The sequence below is a fragment of the Euleptes europaea genome, chromosome 16 (genome assembly GCF_029931775.1).
Source record: "Euleptes europaea isolate rEulEur1 chromosome 16, rEulEur1.hap1, whole genome shotgun sequence".
NCBI lineage: Eukaryota > Metazoa > Chordata > Lepidosauria > Squamata > Sphaerodactylidae > Euleptes > Euleptes europaea.
The window spans coordinates 45330779-45351535 of record NC_079327.1 but is presented as its reverse complement, the minus strand read 5'-3'; the positions used below and the strand labels follow the sequence as shown (position 1 = coordinate 45351535).

The window sequence follows — 20757 nt, the reverse complement described above, 5'->3', positions numbered from 1 at the left end:
TTACACCACCATTCTTACATATTTAACTTGCCTTATTCTGATTACAAGGTGTCCCCTTCCCTTCTACATAGAAAGAACAGGCCAGAAAAACAACCCAGAGGACCTGAATATGACAAGAAGCACCAGTTAGGTGGTTACTGTTCTGCCTTTTGTCACTAGTACGAGAAATGTACTCCACTGTGGAATGCCCCGTTCAAATCCAGACGACTCTACTACATGGAGTCTCATGCAAAAATATTCTTTGAATGAAAGAAAGAGATATAAGGAACTTGGTTTGACTGGCTGCAATGTTCTTAAAGTGCCACCTAGTGGAAACTGCCACAACACTTTGAATGAGAACACGCATAAACAGCCATATACATATATGCACATGTCACACACCTAGTACTGATTTGGCTAAAGCTGGCAATTCCAAAGATGGCAGGTAGTTTAGCCAGTTGAGGAGTACATGTGCTGGAATAACCTAATATGAACACTATCGGCTGTGATACATTTAATACACCAGTAATAACTTGTAAAAGGTAAAGGTAAAGGTCCCCTGTGCAAGCACCGGGTCATTCTTGACCCATGGGGTGATGTCACATCCCGACATTTTCTAGGCAGACTTTGTTTACGGGGTGGTTTGCCAGTGCCTTCCCCAGTCATCTTCCCTTTACCCCCAGCAAGCTGGGTACTCATTTGACCGACCTCGGAAGGATGGAAGGCTGAGTCGACCTTGAGCCGGCTACCTGAAACCGACTTCCGTCGGGATCGAACTCAGGTCGTGAGCAGAGCTTTGGACTGCATTACTGCAGCTTACCACTCTGTGCCACGGGGCTACCCATCAATATTTGGGAAGTGAAACAAGAATAGATGCTGGCTTAGAGAAACAATGGGAACAGCAAGACTGATTATATTAAACTTTTCTATTTCTACTGGAGGATGCTCTGTACATTACAAAATTAATACATATAGTCGCAATGATTCACCATGGCTTTTTGGTGTGTATGCAGTGTAAATCCTTTTACACACATGTACTGTGACGCCGCAACCATGAATTCCACATAGGAATCTTATAAATTACAAAGTGAACTAAAACTGATTCAGACATCCTGCTAACATAACAGGCCAGCCATGCATAATTGCACCAGGCACACACTTTCTCCCCACAACTTGTTCAGGGTGGCAGCACACAGCATTTTCCCTACACAGGAAAAAATACGGCACATACTGTCATGTGTGGAAATTGTACAAGTGACTATTTTTATTATATTAAAAAACAAACCGTGTGTGTGTGTGTGTGTGTGTGTGTGTGTGTGTAAAGTGCTGTCAAGTCACACCTGACGTATGGCGACCCCTGCAAGGGGCTTTCAAGGCAAGTGAGAAGCAGAGGTGGTTTGCCACTGTGTTCCTCTGCAGAGCCTTCCTTGGTGGTCTCCCTTCCAAGTACTGACCCTGCTTAGCTTCCGAGATCTGATGAGATCAGACTATACCATTCTGCCTTCTCCCCCAACCAAATATATACAAGGATCTAAAATGCAAATTACTTTATACAGAACTGCTATCAACATCAAATTATACAAGCAAAAACTTAACTTCTCATTCCAGACAGAAAAAATATTAAATTTTTCAAACTTCCTGGACATTTTGCTGCATAACACACAGGTTAGTTTACATAGAGTAATACACTCCGCTAATATCTCCAACCACTCCTCGTTCTTCGGAATTATATTCTTCTTCCAATTTTCAGCAAGTATTAACCTTGCCAATGTTACAGCATTGAGCACAAATTTGTGAACTTCTTTAGGAAAGAAATCCATACAATTTAACACGAAAACCTTAGGGGATAATGGTAACTCTATCCTTATATGTTGAGAGATCACCTTAGCAATCGTATGCATTCCTACCATAAAGGGATAAAATTTGCCTTGACAGCACCACATATCCAACAATCTCCTTTAGCCCCTTGATATATTTTTGCCAATTTAAGGGTGTGTATGTGACTGTTTTGCTGCAAGTAAACATATTTTGTAGCAATCCAGCAGAATCAGGCTTATAGATACTGAAGGGCAATATTTATGTAAGCAAAACAGTAACCAAGGAGTAGATGAGGGACAGAACAGAAATTTAGCAAAACCTTTATTCTTTTATTAATTAGGCAAAAATTCCCCCCTTAATGTTTCTAATGTAGGTGCTTCAAACCCATTTTTCTTCCCAAGTCAGATTTGCAGTGAAATCAAGCCTCTTCTTTTTAGTTTGAGGACCTGGTCTGTAGCACAGAGAAACACCCATTTAATTTTACAACTTGCCATAGAAGCTGACAGTGATCACACAGAAGGGAGACCTTTAGGGATGCAAATGCAACAAGCTGTCAAAAAGTCCCTGCACTGGCTCTCTGCAAGCCTTATATTTTGATAAGCTTTTTCTCTTTAGAGCCGTCTGAGAGTCCGCGATAAGGTCTGGGGCAAAAACAGTAATGTATATAAATTGCAAGGGGTTTAGTGATTTTCAAAGCAATGAATAGGACCTTAATGGAAATATTGTGTGTGTGTGTAAAGTGCCGTCAAGTCGCAGCCGACTTATGGCGACCCCTTTTGGGGTTTTCATGGCAAGAGACTAGCAGAGGTGGTTTGCCAGTGCCTTCCTCTGCACAGCAATCCTGGTATTCCTTGGTGGTCTCCCATCCAAATACTAACCAGGGCTGACCCTGCTTAGCTTCTGAGATCTGATGAGATCAGGCTAGCCTGGGCTAGCCAGGTCATGGAAATATTGCAACTAGATTAAATTAAGATGGAAGGCAGAATGTGTATTCTTCTATGGCTATATTAATAGAACAGCCATTTAAGAAAAATATGTTAAAAATAGTGACAAAACGTGTTTTCACTGTATCAGAATTTAGCAAACCCCTATGACACAGTAGGAAACTGGTGTTCTTCTCCACTTTCAAAGCTATTTTATACTTGTGTATTTATTTTATGGAATAAATTAAAATAATGTACAGGTTCAGTATCCCTTATCCGGAATGCTTGGGACCATAAGTGTGCCATATTTTGGATCTTTCTATATTTTGGAATATCTGCATATACATAATGAGATATCCTGGGGATGGGTCCCAAGTCTAAACACAAAATTCATTTATGTTTTATATGTGTTTTATATACACTTTATACACATAGCCTAAATGTAATTTTAAACAATATTTTAAATAATTTTAATTAGAAATTAAAAGTGAGAGAGGCTTGGCGCGCTGCTGATGGAGTTGAAGTCGGGTTGTGCATATTAATAAACGTGAACTAAAAATAAACCCGAAATTAGCTGTTTCAGCAATATTCATGTTTCAGTTTTACCAAATACCAAAATGTGGGAATAAAGCCAAAGCTGACTAGCCAATCACCAAATTAGCCAAACAGGTATTTGGCTTTGGCTTTCCCAAGGCTATTCCCTATGGGATTTTTTTTAATGAGCTCTGGGGGAGGCATTTTTGGAAGTAGAGTTCCCAAATTTTAAGGGTAGCTTCAAGGGGCTTTCCTTGCATGAACCCCAAACGTTTCTGATGGTTGGGTCAGGGGGTCTGATTTTATGGGGTCTGGAAGGGGTCGACCCCCTCCTCCATAGAGAAGCATTGTAAACTTTACTATACTTCTCTATGGGAGGGGGTGACCCCTTCCAGACCCCAAAAAATCAGACCCCCTGTCCCAGACTTTACCAAACTTTGGGGTTTATGGAAAGAGAGTCCTTTGAAGCTATGCTGTGAATTTGGTGACTCTACCTCCAAAAATGCTCCCCTGGAAGAATTTTAAAAGTACTTACTTTTCACAGTCTGTAATGGCCTCATCCATCCCAAGAGTCATGGGAAAACTCAGTTTCCCATAAATACTTGCAATGGGCATGCACAATTGTGCAGGAACACTGCAAGCATTCATAAGAAACTGAGTTATCCCACGATTCGTGGGTGAGAAAGCAGGCAGCCATTACAAACTGTAAAAAGCGAGTACTTTTAAAATTCTCCCCGGGGAGGGGGTTCAAAGTAGAGTCACCAAATTCACAGCGTAGCTTCAAGGGACTCTCCTTGCATGGACCAAATATTGGCTTTCTGGACTCTGCTTATCAGGCATGTAGACATTCTCTTAGATGTGAATGTACATTTCCTAATCTGTGGTATACATTCTCTCTCTGTGAGTTTAAATAGCTTCCAAGTCTCCTGAAGAGATTTACCCTCTCTACTCTCTTTCAACTTCTAGTTCACTATTACCTCATCCCCCTTTTTAGCGGTTTCGATTTCTGAAATAAAATATGCCCATGTTAAATTTTTGGCATTATTTCCCATTATATAAATGCTGAATTTAATAGCATTGCAACCACTGTTTCCAAATAATTCAACAATGCTTACATCTCCTACCAAGTCCTGAGTACCACTCAGGGTTAAGTCCACTGTTGCTTCCCTTCTAGTTGGTTCCATGCTCCAAGGCATGGTCATTTATGCTTTGTCTCTTTGTCATTTACTAGGCCCGTGTTGGCGAACCTATGGCACGAGTGCCACGTCCGGCACGCGTAGCCCTCTCTGCCGTCACGCGCGGTTCCTGCAAGCAGCTGGCCTTTCCAGATCTGCCCTGCCCCGGATGGGGGAGGCTGTAGCCCAGGGGTGGGGAACCTCCGACATCATTGGCGGTGGCCCCCGGACTCTCCCACAGAAGCCGCCGCCATTGCCGCTGCTGGAGAGTGCGTGGCCGGCCAGGTGGGTGGGAGAGTGGGGAACAGAAGCCGAGCGCCCACACTCGGCATGGCCTGCGGCTTCTGGGCCTGTGCAGTTGGAGGGGCGTGCTGGCCAGTGGGCGTGAAGGAAGCGCCCTCTGCCCCACCCCGCTCGCCTCTCACAAGCCTGCTGCCGCCGCGCCCCACCGCCGCATCCCCCCCTCGGGGCAGGCCGGCCGGGTGGGAGATCCCCTCTGGGCGGGGGGCTTAGGGGCCTGGGCAAGCCAGGCAGGCAGGCAGAGAGGGGTGCTGAGCTAGGCTGGGCTCCCTCCCTCCTTCCCTCTGCGCCATATGGGCCTCCTTTCCGCTGGAGCTCCACTCTGAAAGGGGTGGGTGGAGGCGGTGGCGGCGAGGCCCAGCCGGGCGGGGGATCCTCCTCCTCCTGCTGCTTGCCCCTGGCACGTGGGATGCGGTAGGACCCAGCCCCGTCCATAAGCAAAGGGCGCAGCGGCAGGGCTGGTGGCGGCGGAGGCTCTGGGGCGCCTCCCTCCCCTCCCTCGCTGGCGGTGGGCCAGGCTGGGTGGGGGCAGCAGTCAGCAGGGCAGGATTTTTTTTTCTTTTTCCCTTGTCCCCCTTCCCTTCTTCCCCCTTCGCAGCTGGTGCCTGATTGGGGAAGGCTTCTGGGCCCTTGTCCATTCCCCCCTTTCCCCCCTTCTCTCCTTGCATGCCTTCCTGCTCGCTGCCCAGCTGGCTGGTGGGCCTGAGCCACACCGCCGCATTGTTGGCCTTCCTTGGGCTGCTCTGCCTCTCCTGCCCCTTCACCCTTCCTCTCCCAGCTCCTTCTCCCTCACCCAGGACCTGCCCCAGCCCTCCATGGGTGTGTAGGAGCGGGGCAGGACATCGAGCCTCCGCAGGAAGGGAAGGGCCTCCCGGCGCCCCGTGTGCTGCGGGCTGTTCTGCGTGCACGCCCCCCACTTCTCTGCTGATGGAGGAGGGGGGGCCGTGTGTGTAGATGCACATTTTCCCCATCCAAATTCTCAAAACTCATCAGTAAGTCCCCATGCAGAGTTTTGAGAATCCAGATGGGGAAAATGTGCATCTGGAGAGTGGCAAATCCAAGGCAAAACCTCCCATGCATAAATGGCCTCTTTCTTTCTCTGTCTCCCTCTGTCCTTTTCTTTCCCTACTTTTCTTTCTCTCCCTCGCTCCATTTCTTTCTCCCTTTCTCTCTCTTTTTCTTTCTTTCTCTCCCTCCCATCCTTCCCTTTCCCCCTCCCTTCCCTTTCTCCCTCCCTTTCCTTCTTTCCTTCCTTCCTTCCTTCTTTCCCTCCAGCAGCTTCTCCAGCACCCTCTGGGTCTGTGCGGGTGGAGGGGCGTGCAGTCCTATTCCACCTTTGAAGTGCCCACAAGCCATCCTCCAAACACCTTTCCATTTGTCTTGATATGTAGCGAGAAAACACTAAGGAACTAGTTGCCAATCTCCAGGTACTAGCTGGAGATCTCCTGCTATTACAAATGATCTCCAACCAATAGAGATCAGTTCCCCTGGAAAAAATTGCCACTTTGGCAATTGGACTCTATGGCACTGAAGTCCTTCCCCAAACCCCACCCTCCTCAGGCACCACCCCAAAAACCTCCCACTCATGGCAAAGAGGAACTTGGCAACCCTAGCCTCTCCCTCTGGGCCCCCTCTGGGGGTGGTATTCAGGTTAAATTGCCGCATTAGCACTCGGCGATAAATAAGTGGGTTTTGGGTTGCAGTTTGGGCATTCGGTCTCTAAAAGGTTCGCCATCACTGTACTAGGCAAATAGGAGGGTAGCTGAAATCAGCCATATTACTAGGGTTGCCAAGTCCCTCTTCGCCACCAGCAGGAGGTTTGGGGGCAGAACCTGAGGAGGGTTTGGTTTGGGGAGGGACTTCAATTCCATAGAGTCTAATTGCCAAAGTGGCCATTTTCTCCAGGTGAACTGATCTCTATTGGCTGAATAACAGGAGATCTCCAGCCACCACCTGGAGGTTATGAATAATAAACAACAGAAGGGCAAAACCACAAATAGTATGCCAAAAGTGAGCGTTGCTATCAAACTATCAACAAGTATATCAACAATAAAGTGCAGGAATATAAGAAACTAAGTACAGCTTATATACAAAGTACAAAAGTTGTACAGCTTATATGCAAAATTCATAACCTCCAGGTGGTGGCTGGAGTCCAGAAAGCCATTTAAGGCTAGTACCTTTGTAGGAGAAGGTACAAATCCCATTTTAAGTCTGGGGGGTTTAATAACCAACTATGCCTTGCAGCAAAGCAGGAGTCTTTCATTAGGTATATATATATATATAATGCTAGATAAAATGCATTATATTTATAAAAATGTGCATAAAATACGTTTAAAATGACTAAAATGTAGGCTATTTAAAAATGTTTTTGCTGTAAACTTAACAAAATTATATATTGTAGTAGCTCTTATGATATGTTCCCTTAATATATAGCCTTACCTGAGGAAGATTAACCATTGAAACAGGAAGATTACCAGATCCCTGTTTGCCTACACTCTTGATACAGGTCAAGGGAACCCAAACACAACATCATATGTCCAAGGACGCATGCTACATAGCAAGCTTGCCTACACTCTTGATACAGGTCAAGGGAACCCAAAAACAACATCATATGTCCAAGGACGCATGCTACATAGCAAGCTGGTGGATTGCCCTGAAGGCACTCCTATAAAAAACAAATTATCACCTAAAAGGAATGTTTACCTTGGACACTTTTGTATTTTGCATATAAGCTGTATAACTTTTGTACTTTGTATATAAGCTGTACTTAGTTTCTTATATTCCTGCACTTTATTGTTGATATACTTGTTGATAGTTTGATAGCAACGCTCACTTTTGGCATACTATTTGTGGTTTTGCCCTTCTGTTGTTTTGTTAAGTTTACAGCAAAAACATTTTTAAATAGCATACATTTTAGTCATTTTAAACATATTTTATGCACATTTTTATAAATATAATGCATTTTATCTAGCAATATATATATATATATATATATATATATATATATATATATATATATATATATATATATATATATATATATATATATATATTCATACATGGACAGCTCAGTGGCTTGTTCACATGTCAGAATGAGAGAAATTCTCTACTGAGACATTGTGGAGGGACTAGAAATAGCGTCAAAGAATGATGACAGCTGAAGGTGCTTCTTGCATAGCCACTTAATGGTAGGGGTAATTTAAAGAAACAATGTTTAAATAAAACAAGATAAATCCCAAGATGTATTCAGTCCTTTGGGGTATTGAGTCTGGAAAATGTGGACAAATTTTGCCTCCTGTTGGAGAAGTAGTCTATCAAACAGGCTTCCTCAGGAGGTGGTAAGCTCTCCTTCCCTGGAGGTTTTTAAGAAGAGGTTAGATGGCCATCTGTCAGCAATGCTGATTCTGTGACCTTAGGCAGATGATGAGAGGGAGGGCATCTTGGCCATCTTCTGGTCACTAGAGGTGTGGAGGGGGGAGGTAGTTGTGAATTTCCTGCATTGTGCAGGGGGTTGGACTTGATGGCCCTGGTGGTCCCTTCCAACTCTATGATTCTATGATTCTATGAATGTCAACCTGATTATATCTATGTTTTTCATATCTCCAAATGACAAAAAACATCATGTCCCTGTCATTGTGGCCTTTCTCGATGTAGTGCTGGACCAGAGGGGCCTCGAATGTTTTATTGCAGATCCGGGAACGATGTTCCCCAATCCTATATTTGATTGGGCGACTGGTTTTCCCGATATACCAAAGTTGGCATGCTTGATCGCGTAGATCAAATTGTGCGATTCACAATTGTTGAATGTTTTAATATTAAATTTAAAACCTGTACTGGGATTGATGTGTTCCTTAACTGGTAACATAAATTGACAAAAAGAACAATGTCCACAACGGAAATTTCCGGTAGGGAGATTAGAGCCTTGTGGAATATGGATATCGGCATGAACTAGCCGATCCTGTATTGATGTTGTCCTTCTATAGCCAATACGAGGAAAATCGGTGCATCTGGGTAAGCTACTGACTATGTGCCAATGGCGTTGAAGGATTTGTTTAAGGTAAGGTGTGAGCGAGGTATATTGTAATGAGAAAGAGAGTCCTCTATTAGTCTGTTTGCACTTCCCCTTTAAGAGTTCTGTGCGCGGTTGAGCCTCCACTCGGAGTCGTGCCTGTCTAATCACGGCTTCTGGATACTGTCTTTCCTTAAGGTCTTTAGTAAGGGAATCAGCCGCTTTAGTGAAATCTTGTAAGGTAGATGCATTTCTTCTTAATCTAAGGAACTGTCCATATGGTAAGTTATTACGCAGGGGAATGGGGTGAAAAGATTCATAATGAAGCAACGTGTTGCGATCTGTAGGTTTCTTAAAGGGACGAACTCCCAATGAGCCTGTTCCATCATTGTAGACAACGGTGTCTAGAAACCTAATTTCAGTTTGATTAGCCTTTCTAGTTACTTGTATATTGGGGTCCCTAGTATTGAGCCAATCAGTGAAGGTTTGGAAAGTCGAAATATCCTTAAAAATAAAGAAAAGATCATCCAAAAATCTCCGATAGTAAAGGATGTTATTACTATATGGATTATTGTATAGAATATGGGAGTTCTCAAAATGTACCATATAAATATTGGCGATCAAGGGGCGACCTGGAGGTTGGCAACCCTACATTATTACATGTTTCTCTTTTGTTTGCCTCCTTTATTTCTATCTCCTTTCCAAGATAATCATTAGAGTCCTGGTCAAGTGGGAGATAGAAAGGTTCAACTATTCTTAGAATTGCTTTGTACATTTCCTTTTGGGCCAGATATTCTTTCCATAAAGGTTCTGCAGAGGCATGTATTCCTCTTAAGTTTCTAGTTTATTGGACTCTATGCCCTCTGACATACAAAAACACAGTAAGCCCCATTCTAGCCCTTACCACAGAATTTCTGTCCATGATAACTGCATCCCACTGATTTTCTGTATTCTAAAATGCTCCTATATCTATGGTCTTGTTTAGCACCAAACATTATAGCTCCCCCATCACTGGCTTCTACTATTTCCATATCAACATGGATATCTTGTTTCCCAGTTTTCTTGGCATGCACATTTTCAACTACAGCCCTTTAATGCCTGTCATTTCTTGCACGTGGCTACCTCTCTGGGATTTATGATAACCAAATATGGTAACACTGCTTTGCCAGATTGAGATGCAGAGCTTCAGACATTTTTTAAAAAAAACCTCACAAAAATAGCATTATTAAGCATGCTTAAAGACCTACCGAGAGAAAATTCACCTATTTCTCTTAGGCAGATCCAGCAAAAACATAAAGCTAATGCATCCATTATGAATCAGCTTTAATAGGTACAAATAACTGCTTGTGCAAGTATTTTATTGGGTGAGAAGTATCTGAAAAGCTCATTCATACAAGATATAGCAGCAGCTTTTATTAGAAATGCATGTTAGGGATACAGAAGCTTCTGGTCATGGAAGCTGCGACAAAGGACTGTATTCCCCAATCTCAGTGTAACCCAAATGGCCACAAATCTTCCATGCAAAATTAAAACCCTCAGATTAAAGTGATGCTCAACTATATAGTGCATACAAATAAAACCCAAGAATTCTAGACAGTTAATAATACTTAAAAGGGCAAGGTGAATATTACATTAATATAGAAAACCAGTTATAATGCAGAGAGAGAGATAAAAATGTATCACATCAGGATTTCTCCCTCCCTTTGATTCATTTCCATCATTCTCCTAGTGTGAAAACAGATCTCTCCCACTTGGACATATGTATGCCCTTTTAAGCCAAGGGCCACATTAAGTGATGCAATCTATATGCTTATTATAACTCTGATCGCTGTACTTAAGAAAAGCAGTGCTCAATTACGAAGTTTAACAAGCTTGTTTCATCTTGACCACTTTAAAGCACATTCTGATGGCCAGGCACATAATATGTGTGTGTTTGTGAGTGTATGAGAGGGGGGAGAGGGAGAGAGATAAGACTTATGTTTAGTCATAGCCAAAATGCCAAGATTTTATACATCCATAAAAAATATCAAAGGAAGCAGTGAATAGCTGGATATAAAACAGTATTGCCTCCCATTGTTCACAAGTGGAAATAGTCAGAATTTCTTTCAACAAGAAACAGAGCTTGCATTCAAAAAGGGATGGTGGAACCTGTCAGGACAATATCTATATAGCCACCATGGCACTGTTGCTTCATTCTGCAGCTAGAACAAAACCCATGGTTGTGCTCAAAGAAGCATTTGGGGAACAGAATATGTATGCATAGCTTCTTCACAATTTCCAACAGATTAATTCCCTGCTCTTCTTCCCAACACCAGGCATTACCAAACAATCCTAGATGGAGGCTGCAAGGGTATGACAGGAGGTTAATATGCAAACGGTTCATATTTCCAACCACAGCTACCAAGACAAGCATTGGCTGTACAACCATTTGAATTATTATGTAAGATCTAGGAATCAAGCTGTCTGAAATTCAAGAGAATTTAAAACTGGAAGAATAGCTCCAGAATCCCACACATGTATGAGTATTTAACTGTGTAAACAATGGCACAATCTTATACATTCTTATTTATGTACTTTCATCTGTTTTGTATCTCTTTTACACAGGTTAGGTGGGATGGGGAGGCATCCATTACTTACTTGCATTTTGGGGGACATGCAGACCAGACAGGCAAAGAGTCCGGAAAGTATTACCTTTCTGACAGTAGTGATACAATTCCCCAACACTTAGACAATTCATCATACCACCATCCCCAATCTTTGGCTCTGGTATAAACAATGTTGAGCTGCAGTCCTTTGCATACTAATTTGGAAGCAACCCTCACCAAAATCAAGGGGACCTACTGCTCAGTAAATGTGAATACTATTGGTCTTGTAATATCTTTAAATTTGGGTTTGTTTACTTTTTGATTCAGGACAATAATTCTGACAATTTAAACAAACCAAGTACCCCTCAATTACTGTACAAACCCTGAGCAAGAGACACAGAGAAACATACATGCCAATTCTATGCTTACAGTTTAAAGCTGTACCTGTTCTTCCAGTCTGAAGTCTTTGTAGCTTGATTTAATTTGAGCATTTGGTTCAGCATTTGTGATGTGATGAGAAACCTGCAGGACACAAGCACACACATAGGTATACCTGCAGAGATCCCATCTTTACATGACCATGAGCAGAAGACAGGAGAAAGGAGTCATGAGGTTCCATTTGAGCTTTACTTGCATAAAATAACTTGGGACTTACTCTTCCTACACCCTTGACACTGAGAGACACTGTCCTTCAGTGTTACTACTCTGAAGATGCCTGCCACAGTTGCTGGCGAAACGTCAGGAAAGAAAATTCCAAGACCACGGTTACACAGCCCGGATAACCTACAAGAACCAACTTGGGACTTGTTTTCTGGGGGGCTGTAATTAAGACTATAAAGAACAATAGCAGGAGAAGCTGAGGAACTGGGGAAAATCCTATGGCAAGCATCTCAGAGTTTGGTCTCTGCTCGCTAGCCCCAGAGTCCGCAGAGGCATGAGCCAAAGGGCTCTTGTCCTTCAGTGTTTAGCCTTATGATCATAGCCTAAAGATGGAAAGAAGATTGCCTAGCAGAGAGAGGGAAGATCTGCTCGGCACAGAAGCCTCCCTCCTGTTCCTGGTTGTTTCTGTTGTATTTTCTTGCTGTATTGTAAGCTGCTTTAGGTCCCCATTGAGGAGAAAGCAGAAAATAGACAAAGATAGATAGAAATGATAAACTGTTATGATTAAGTGGCAAGCAGGAATAAGTCCTTTAGAGCTGAAAGAAGTGTTGGAGAAATACTTCTGTACTTTGAGAATGGAAGATAGAACAAGGATTTCATGGATGTACAGTGCATGGAGGAGAAGCCAGTGCAACATGCACAAGTTTTACTTTTATAGTTTAATAATCTGGTTACAATGCCTTATTTTCCCTCTAATGTGAGGTCCAAGGTTAAGAAAATAATATGGGACATACACAGATGTTTGAACAGAAGCAGCTGAAATGAATATAACAATAGGAAAATCTTATATTCCGACAGCCAACTATACCCTGATCTGTGGATACAGTGGATTGGGGCCAGATGGAGAGCAGAAAGTTGTTCCTGCAAACAGGGGGTGGGAAGTGGGGAAGCAGGTTGGCAAAAAAAAAATCTTAAAAGCTGGGGAATAAAGTAGGGGGTTTAAATCATGTGCAGCAATGCTTCTCTTTTGCAGTGGTGAGGGGGAGCCATTGTAGGAAGGCAGTGGCAGTACTTGAGCTGGGCAGCCTGGCTGGGAAGAGAAGACCCTCCAGAGTTCAGTCCTGGGGCAGCCTAAAATTCTGGCCTGGCTCCCTGCCCCCCAGGCCAGGAGCCCTACTCGGTGGTGGAGGTTGGGACCCACACCAGCCTGGCAGAATTGACACTAAGGGGGCAGGGAGCTGCAGCTATGGTGAAGGTGGGATTGGGCAGTATGGGGGGGAGGGAGCTGTCACTGAAGTTGGGACCCACACCAGCCTGGCAGAATTGACACTAAGGGGGCAGGGAGCTGCAGCTATGGTGAAGGTGGGATTGGGCAGTATGGGGGGGAGGGAGCTGTCACTGAAGTGCCATTGTCCCAGAAGGTTGGATCAGAATCAACAGGTTGAAGCTGGGGTCGGGCAAGATGGCAGGGAATCCTTCCCCTGCCATCTGTGAGGGTCACCACTTGTTAATACACAATAACTTTGAATATCTTATAAAGCAAAATACTTCCAGATGTAGCATTCCTTATTTAAAATAAGCTTAGAGATATCCAGTGTAGCCCTTTGTAGCCCACTTGTTTGTACACAAAGATTATGTGCTTTGTTGATCAATGCAGATGGTGTGGAGTTGTTTTCTGTTGCCCCAGAAGGTTGGACCAGAACCAACAGGTTGAAATTAAATCAAAAGAGTTTTTGGCTAAACATTAGGAAGAACTTCCTGACAGAGTGGTTCCTCGGTGGAACAGGTTTCCTCAGGAGGTGGTGGGCTCTCCTTCATTGGAGGTTTTTAAGCAGAGGCTAGATGGCCTTCTGACAGCAATGCTGATTCTGTGAAATAGAAAATCTCTATTTTGTATAATAGGATTGTACAACAGGATTGGGGACACCCAGGTGCCCCCTGGATTGGGGACACCCAGTTGCAATACTGACAGTCTGTTCTGCACATGCAGCAGAATGAAATAGTAGAATGCTGAGGCTGCAGAATGGAAGGTTCCTCTCCATACAACAGTGGTGTTGTGTAGCTGGGGAAATAATATTTTGTAATACCACCCTGTATATCTATATAAAAAGAAGCCTCCCTGAAAGCAGAAAATGAGAAATGTAAGGAATGGTTGGCTGGAACTTATTCCTCTTTCCTACTTTGGTCTTCTTGTGGACTTGCATGTCCTGTGCAGTATTTTCCACCAACCATCTGATGTTGTCCATCCAACAACCCCAGTATACTACCACCTCATTCTACCTCATGTATGACCCAGGCCTAAAGTAAGTGCATAAGATACCAAAGTGTATGTAGGGGGCATTAAATATTTTTTTATTGTTGATCACAAATAGTTCACACTAGTTAAATGCCAAATAACAAAATCGATTCTGTTTAGCAGAATACTTTTGCCTTATCATGCTTTCCCCTTCCATATTCACTCAGTTCGCCATGTCTGAATTGTCCCAAGTAATCTGTAGTCTGTTAATTGGAATGCTGTTAATCATCAGATTAAAACCTCTGACATATATAACTGACAATTAAAGGAACTCTGGTTAATAGTACAATGCTCTAAGTACAATGAAGGGGGCTGTGCCACAAAAGATTGTTCCTTGCCCATCTGGAAAAAATCTGCTAATGGCCACTGTCCATTTTAAAAGAAACACTAAGCCAATATTCTCCTGCTTAAGTTCGGCACATACCTGTGAACTAAGAGGCCTGGGAGGCAGAGCAGGGGGCAGTGGTAGCCAGCCGGCCCTAGCTGTTGAAACAAAGAGACAAAAGAAGCAGATATATTGAATAGAACTTCAGACTAAATACATTATTAGAGCCTTTTGGCTTGTCAACAATTCAGATCAAGCTAATTTTGTGGTTAAAAGCATTGTTAAGTGAACAACATATGTTCTAGGTCATCCTCGGAAAGTTATATATTCAGTAAGAATATACCAAACACAGACAATGCATCATCTTTAGTGAAAGTGTTGTAGTGCGGTACAAGAGAATGAAGCTTCCCTCAAGATTTCTATTCTGTCACTAACACTCTACCTGGTAAAAAATTGAAGAAATATCATGTGTGGATATTAGAAAGCATTCAAAATCAAATGTGCTGTGAAAAAGTGCAGTTGTACTGAAAACATCTGTGAATGGAATTGGATATTCTGGCTCTGGATGAGCTAGCTGAAGCTTTTAAATATTTTTGGCAGGGATTGAAGAGGGAAGAAACTCAACAACCGTCTTGTTTGGGCTTTATAGTAACATAAAACAATTTAGTCTTATGTTCTGAGCCAATGATCTGACATGCTAACACCCATGGTGGGACCATGTATTATATTTCTGAATCTGGCTTCACTTAAATCCATAAACCTATGGGACCAAAACTGCCGAGAAGAAGAGGCTTTGTGAAGCAATTATAATGACACACAGATTATACATATGTAACTGGGGGAGCCTCAAAGACTTGCAGCAGGCATCTCATTTCCCCTTTCCCTCACTATTTTTCCTTCCCTTGAAACCCATAGCCTCTCCCTTTCCTGCTTCCCACCCACTAGCCAACCTACTGTTATCTGCTCCCCTGTCTTAAGCTTTTCCTCCCCCGGCAGCCTCTCCTTGGTAAAACTCTGCATGGTTCCAGCCACTGGGCTGTGCCGGGCCCAGCTGTGTGGTGCTGGTTGCCAGGCCAGACCCAGTTGTGCACTGGGGAACCCACATGGACTTACGAGGGCACTTCACTTTTTCCTGTATCCTCTTCCCCACACCACTCTTCTTTTCTTCCTCCTGGCAATCTTCCAAGTAACACTACTTTGGCCACCATGGATGTACCAACATCCCCCACAAAGATGGACTACAAGCCATCATGAACAACAACTCTGACAACACAACAGCTGACCTTGCTACCAAGCTCCGCCAGTTTGTCCTCACCCACAATTATTTCAGATTTGGTGATGATTGATTCCTTCAGATCAATGGCACAGCCATAGGCACCCACAAGGCACAACAAAATGTCAACATTTTCATGGCTGACCTGGACCAGTGCTTCCTCAGTTGCCCTCAGTCAACACCCCTCTTGTACTTGAGATTTACTGATGACATTTTAATCATCTGGACACATGGGAAGGAAGCACTGGAGAGATTCGCCAAGCTTTCAGCAACTTCCACCCCACCATCAACCTGACCGTGAATCAATCCACACAAGAAGTACATTTTCTAGACACCACTATACAAATACATAATGGAAGATTAAAAACCACTGTATACCCAAAACCTACTGATCGCCAAACTACACACCTCCAGTCACCATCCTAAACACACCAAACAATCCACTATCTACAACCAAGCTCTATATTACAACCACATCTATTCTGACCCCTCTGATAGAGATTCTCACCTGCGTGATCTACAACAGACATTACTAGAACTGCAATAGCCACCTGATGTAGTAAGGAAACAGATCAATAATGCTAGAATGATACCATGGGATAACTTGCTACAAGATAGGCCCATATGAAACCACTACAGAACACATATGGTTCTCAGCTCAAACTGGTCCAACGCATCATTAATCACCTGCAGCCTATGCTGGTCAATGATACTCCTCTCTCACAGGCATTGGGAGTCCATCTTTTCCTGCTCACAGACAACCTCCTAGCCTTAAACAACTTCTCACCCACAGAAACATACTTCCTAACACAAACTCTGGGCCAGGGCCTGAAATAAACCAAGATGCCAATTCTGTCCCCATATTCACTCTGACTACACAACCACTGGAACCAACAACACCAGCCACACTCATTTACTTATTCATCTTATAACTTTATATATGCCATCAACTGTTAACTATGCTCTTCCACTCTCTACATTGGGCAAAAGAATAAATGGGAATAAATCTGACAACAAAAATCACAACACTTCAAAAAACTGTGAGAGAACATTTTAATCTTCCAGGACGTTCTATTACTGACCTAAGAGTGGCAGTCCTCAAACAGAGAAGCTTCAAGAGGAGATTACAATGTGAGCTTGCTGAACTTGAGTTCAATCACAAATTCAGAACCATGGACCCTCCAAGGGCTTAATAGGAACATAAGATTCTTATCTCACTACAGATGCTACAGGTCACATTACCCATAAAAGCCACACAAAAACGTCTGTAGGATAAAAAGGTTAATCACAGTCATTAAATATAAGAAAAAACATGTATTAAGTTACTGGTGGTTTTCTTTCTACAATTAGACAGGTTTTAAATGAAAACAGTATATGAGTGCAACATTTTCACCCTTTGTTCCCTATTCAAAATATAACAAGGAACCTTTTCTCTGCTTATGATGATTTGATTAAATAACATAAGGCATTGATTCTTATTATAAATTCAGTGTTAGGATTGGACATCAGCATTTGGAAGGGAAGGGCTGAGAGTGTGTATATGTGCAAGAGATGTCTGACTCACAAGTTTGTAGTTTCTCATGATACAAAAAACACGTTTGTGGTGTGTCTTCTGTGAGCCCAACACAAATCTAGTTTTAAATAGAGACATCAACCTACCTAGCTAGAACCAGCGTTGTGCAGTGGTTAAGAGCAGGGGGCTCTAATCTGGAGAACCAGGTTTGATTCCCCACTTCTCCACGTGAGCAGTTGACTCTAATCTGGAGAACTGGATTCGATCCCCCACTCCTCCACATGAAGCCTCCTGGATGACCTTGGGCCAGTCACAGTTCTCTCAGAACTCTCTCAGTCCTGCTTACCTCACAAGGTGCCTGTTGTGTGGTGCGGGGGGAGAAGGAAAGGCAGTTGTAAGTCATCTTGAGACTTCTTACGGTAGAGGAAAGCAGGGTATAACAACCAACTCTTCTTCTTCTTCTTCCTAGTATCTTAGGGACTGCCTCTTCTGGTACACCCCCCCAAAGAACATTACGTTCATCTGATAACAACTTATGGTGGTCCCTGGCCCTAAGAATGGTAGAACCCCCTCCTGAGCAACATCTGACCCGTGGGACCTTAGAGTTCCTCAGGGCTTGTAAAATGGAGTTGTTCCACCAGGACCACAATCGAGGACAGCTGCAATATCATCTATGCTGGCCTCCCTACCTTTCCCCCCATATGATCCCAGTGGTGTATGACCTAGGGGGACTGTCTGGCTGCCATAGTTTAGTGACGACCATTGTTGCAGTCACCTGTGGTTTTTAAATGTTGATTTAAGACAGTTTTGATTATTGTTTTAGAGTTTTAATTAAAATTTATTGTGCCTATAGGCTGGTTTTAGTGTTATTACTTGCTCTGAGCCTGGCTTCAGCTGGGGAGGGTGGGATATAAAGTGAAAGTAATAAATAAATAATAAATAAATAATAAATAAATATTCCACTCTTCCCTCAAGAAATTCAGGGTGGTGTGCATGATTTTTCCATGTTTTCCTCAACAGCTTTGTGAAGTAGATCTGACTGAGAGAGCATTATTGGTTCAATATCATCTACTGTTCTCCTATAAATACTGGCTTCCCTAAACCCCCCTTCACTGCTAAATTCACCCCCCCTTTTCTGCTTATACCACCTCTGGGGCTTATCTACCTGTTCGCCTGACTGCAGCCGGATTCTCTTTTGGCGTCACTGGACACATTTGTCATTTATTGGAATCTACTGGGCTATACCACACTACCTTGAGACATTTATTTAGACCAGCCAATAATGTGTGTTGATGAGTCTTGGCTTATGATAGCTTCTAGGTGTGTTTCAACACATCCACAAAAGTTCTCCCTTTCATATACTAGTATTTATTGCAGGGACATGCTGTGAGCACACTCAAGTTTAGTTTCTTACCTAGCCATTTTTCTGAGAGTTGTTCACATTTGGGGATTTTTTTCTGCATTACAATCGCTCCACAGTTGCTTTCAATAGGTACAGTCTGACTGTAGGTAGAACCAATTCCTATGCATAGCCCGTCCACCATACAGCCACATCATCTGTCCCCTTGTTTCTAATGGGATAAGTTTGGCAGTTTTACCAGTGGGATCGCCTTCATTCTCCCTGCTCTTTAATACAACTGATCAAGTCAGGGATAAGCCTTAACCATTGCACCAGGGGTGTGAATTTCCCTTCTCCTTCAAATAATACACCTGCAATATCCTTCAAATAATGCATGTGCATGCCCTTTTGAAGAAAAAAAATACAGTTCTATATAGTATAAGGACTGTAACCTGGATATATACATGGTTCGTTCTGTTATGAAGTCTCAAGTACCGATATTCCAAGGGCTGTTTCACATATACTCCTGTGCCAATGCCATTTTGGTGTTTAAATTACCTGGTGCAAAGACTACTTTGGGGTCAAGAAGCAATTTTCCTCCAGGACAGATTAGCCAGGAATCCTAGAAGGGGTTTGTTTGTTTGTTTGTTTGTTGCCATCTTCTGGGCATGGAGTAGGGGTAACTGGGGGTGGGGGGTGGGGGGGAGGTAGTTGTGAATTTTCTGCGTTGTGCAGGGGGTTAGACTAGATGACCCTGGTGGTCCCAACTCTATGATTCTATGACTATACCTCAATCACAACACATGCCAGTGTTCCACTACGTGTGTACACAAATCATACATGTGCTAGGAAACAGTAAGCAATCACAATTCCCTGATGTGTGTGATGGAGTCAGGGAACCAGATACAGATTGTCATGTTACAGTCTGCATGCAGATTACACAGTCATTTCTGCACAAAAGCTTTCTGCAGAGGAGCTTTGACACGTGTCAAGCAGTGTCTAAATTAACAAGGTTGCGTCAAGAGAGAGTACAGGTGCTTTGAATGAGGTGTTACCAATACTGCACACAGGTGTAACTTTTATTTTCCTAAATGAATTCGGTCCATTTCTTAGTTAACTAGGACAAAATTTCAAAACCTCTTCATTCATTGCCCTTATTTACTAAGAACTTGCTGCAAGCACAATAGCAAGTTTCTTGCATATTCTGTATCTTAAGTGATAACTTTGCATCCGTGTTCAACAATCTCCTGGGAAATAACAGTGATTTGTAGTGGGGGTTTTAAAGTAGAGTAAGCTAGGATTACATCCAAGTCCCAAATTTCGAATGCATTATCCTTGCAGCCATGCCAGAGCGTTTCACTTCAATGTCAACTGGCAGTCAACTTACAATCAACTACATTTGGGGGGTGGGGGGAATCCAAAAAACATCTTGTTCAGCTTTGAAAAATATGCTGTATCTGGGAGTTAGCATTTTAGGCAAGCAAAACACTCAGACCAGGCATGTTTGACCCAGTTTCCTGCTTTTTAGTTTCCTGGTTTTTTAATCCTAAAATTCTAACTCAAGCTACTCATGAAATATTCATTAAGCCCTGCTGTTTCACAATATCTTTGACCTGTTTGAAAGAAGTAATGCTTATGCAAGTACTATTCCCAAAGAAAATCCAGAGTTCTCAGAACATAACATTAGCAAAGCTTTTTCCAAAGGGGAAATGGCAACACCACAATCACAGAGGTCCTTCTCCAATACTGCAGCCCACAAAAAAGAGTCCATTATAAAAGGGATACAGAGAAATTAACTCTGCCTTTCTGTGTGATTTGTAACTGTTAGTCTTTGCCTGTTAAAGACAGGAATAGCATGAAGGTATAAATTTTGGAACTATATTCTATTCCCCCACTCAAAAAAAATTAACCATCTCAGTTGCAGTTTGCAGATTTTATTCCACCGAATATAAGTTCCAGAACACAGGAATACATTTTCTTTGTATCTGTTCTGTAACAAAGGAACTATATTAAATGTGCATGTTCACTTGGTACTACTTTCCACATGACCATGAGACACAGGCGTGCATTACTGTGGCTTACAATCAA

At 42.8% G+C, this 20757-nt stretch overlaps 1 protein-coding gene across 1 annotated transcript in view; it reads right to left on the bottom strand.

The window, feature by feature from the left end:
• The window catches only part of REPS2 (RALBP1 associated Eps domain containing 2), an 87063-nt gene that overhangs the window by 24094 nt on the left and 42212 nt on the right, over window positions 1–20757 (bottom strand). Inside the window, exons 14-15 of the mRNA XM_056861956.1 lie at window positions 14644–14702; window positions 11768–11845 (exon numbers count right to left, since the gene is read on the bottom strand). Coding sequence (XP_056717934.1) covers window positions 11768–11845; window positions 14644–14702 — 137 coding nt within the window. The remainder of the gene's footprint in view (window positions 1–11767; window positions 11846–14643; window positions 14703–20757) is intronic.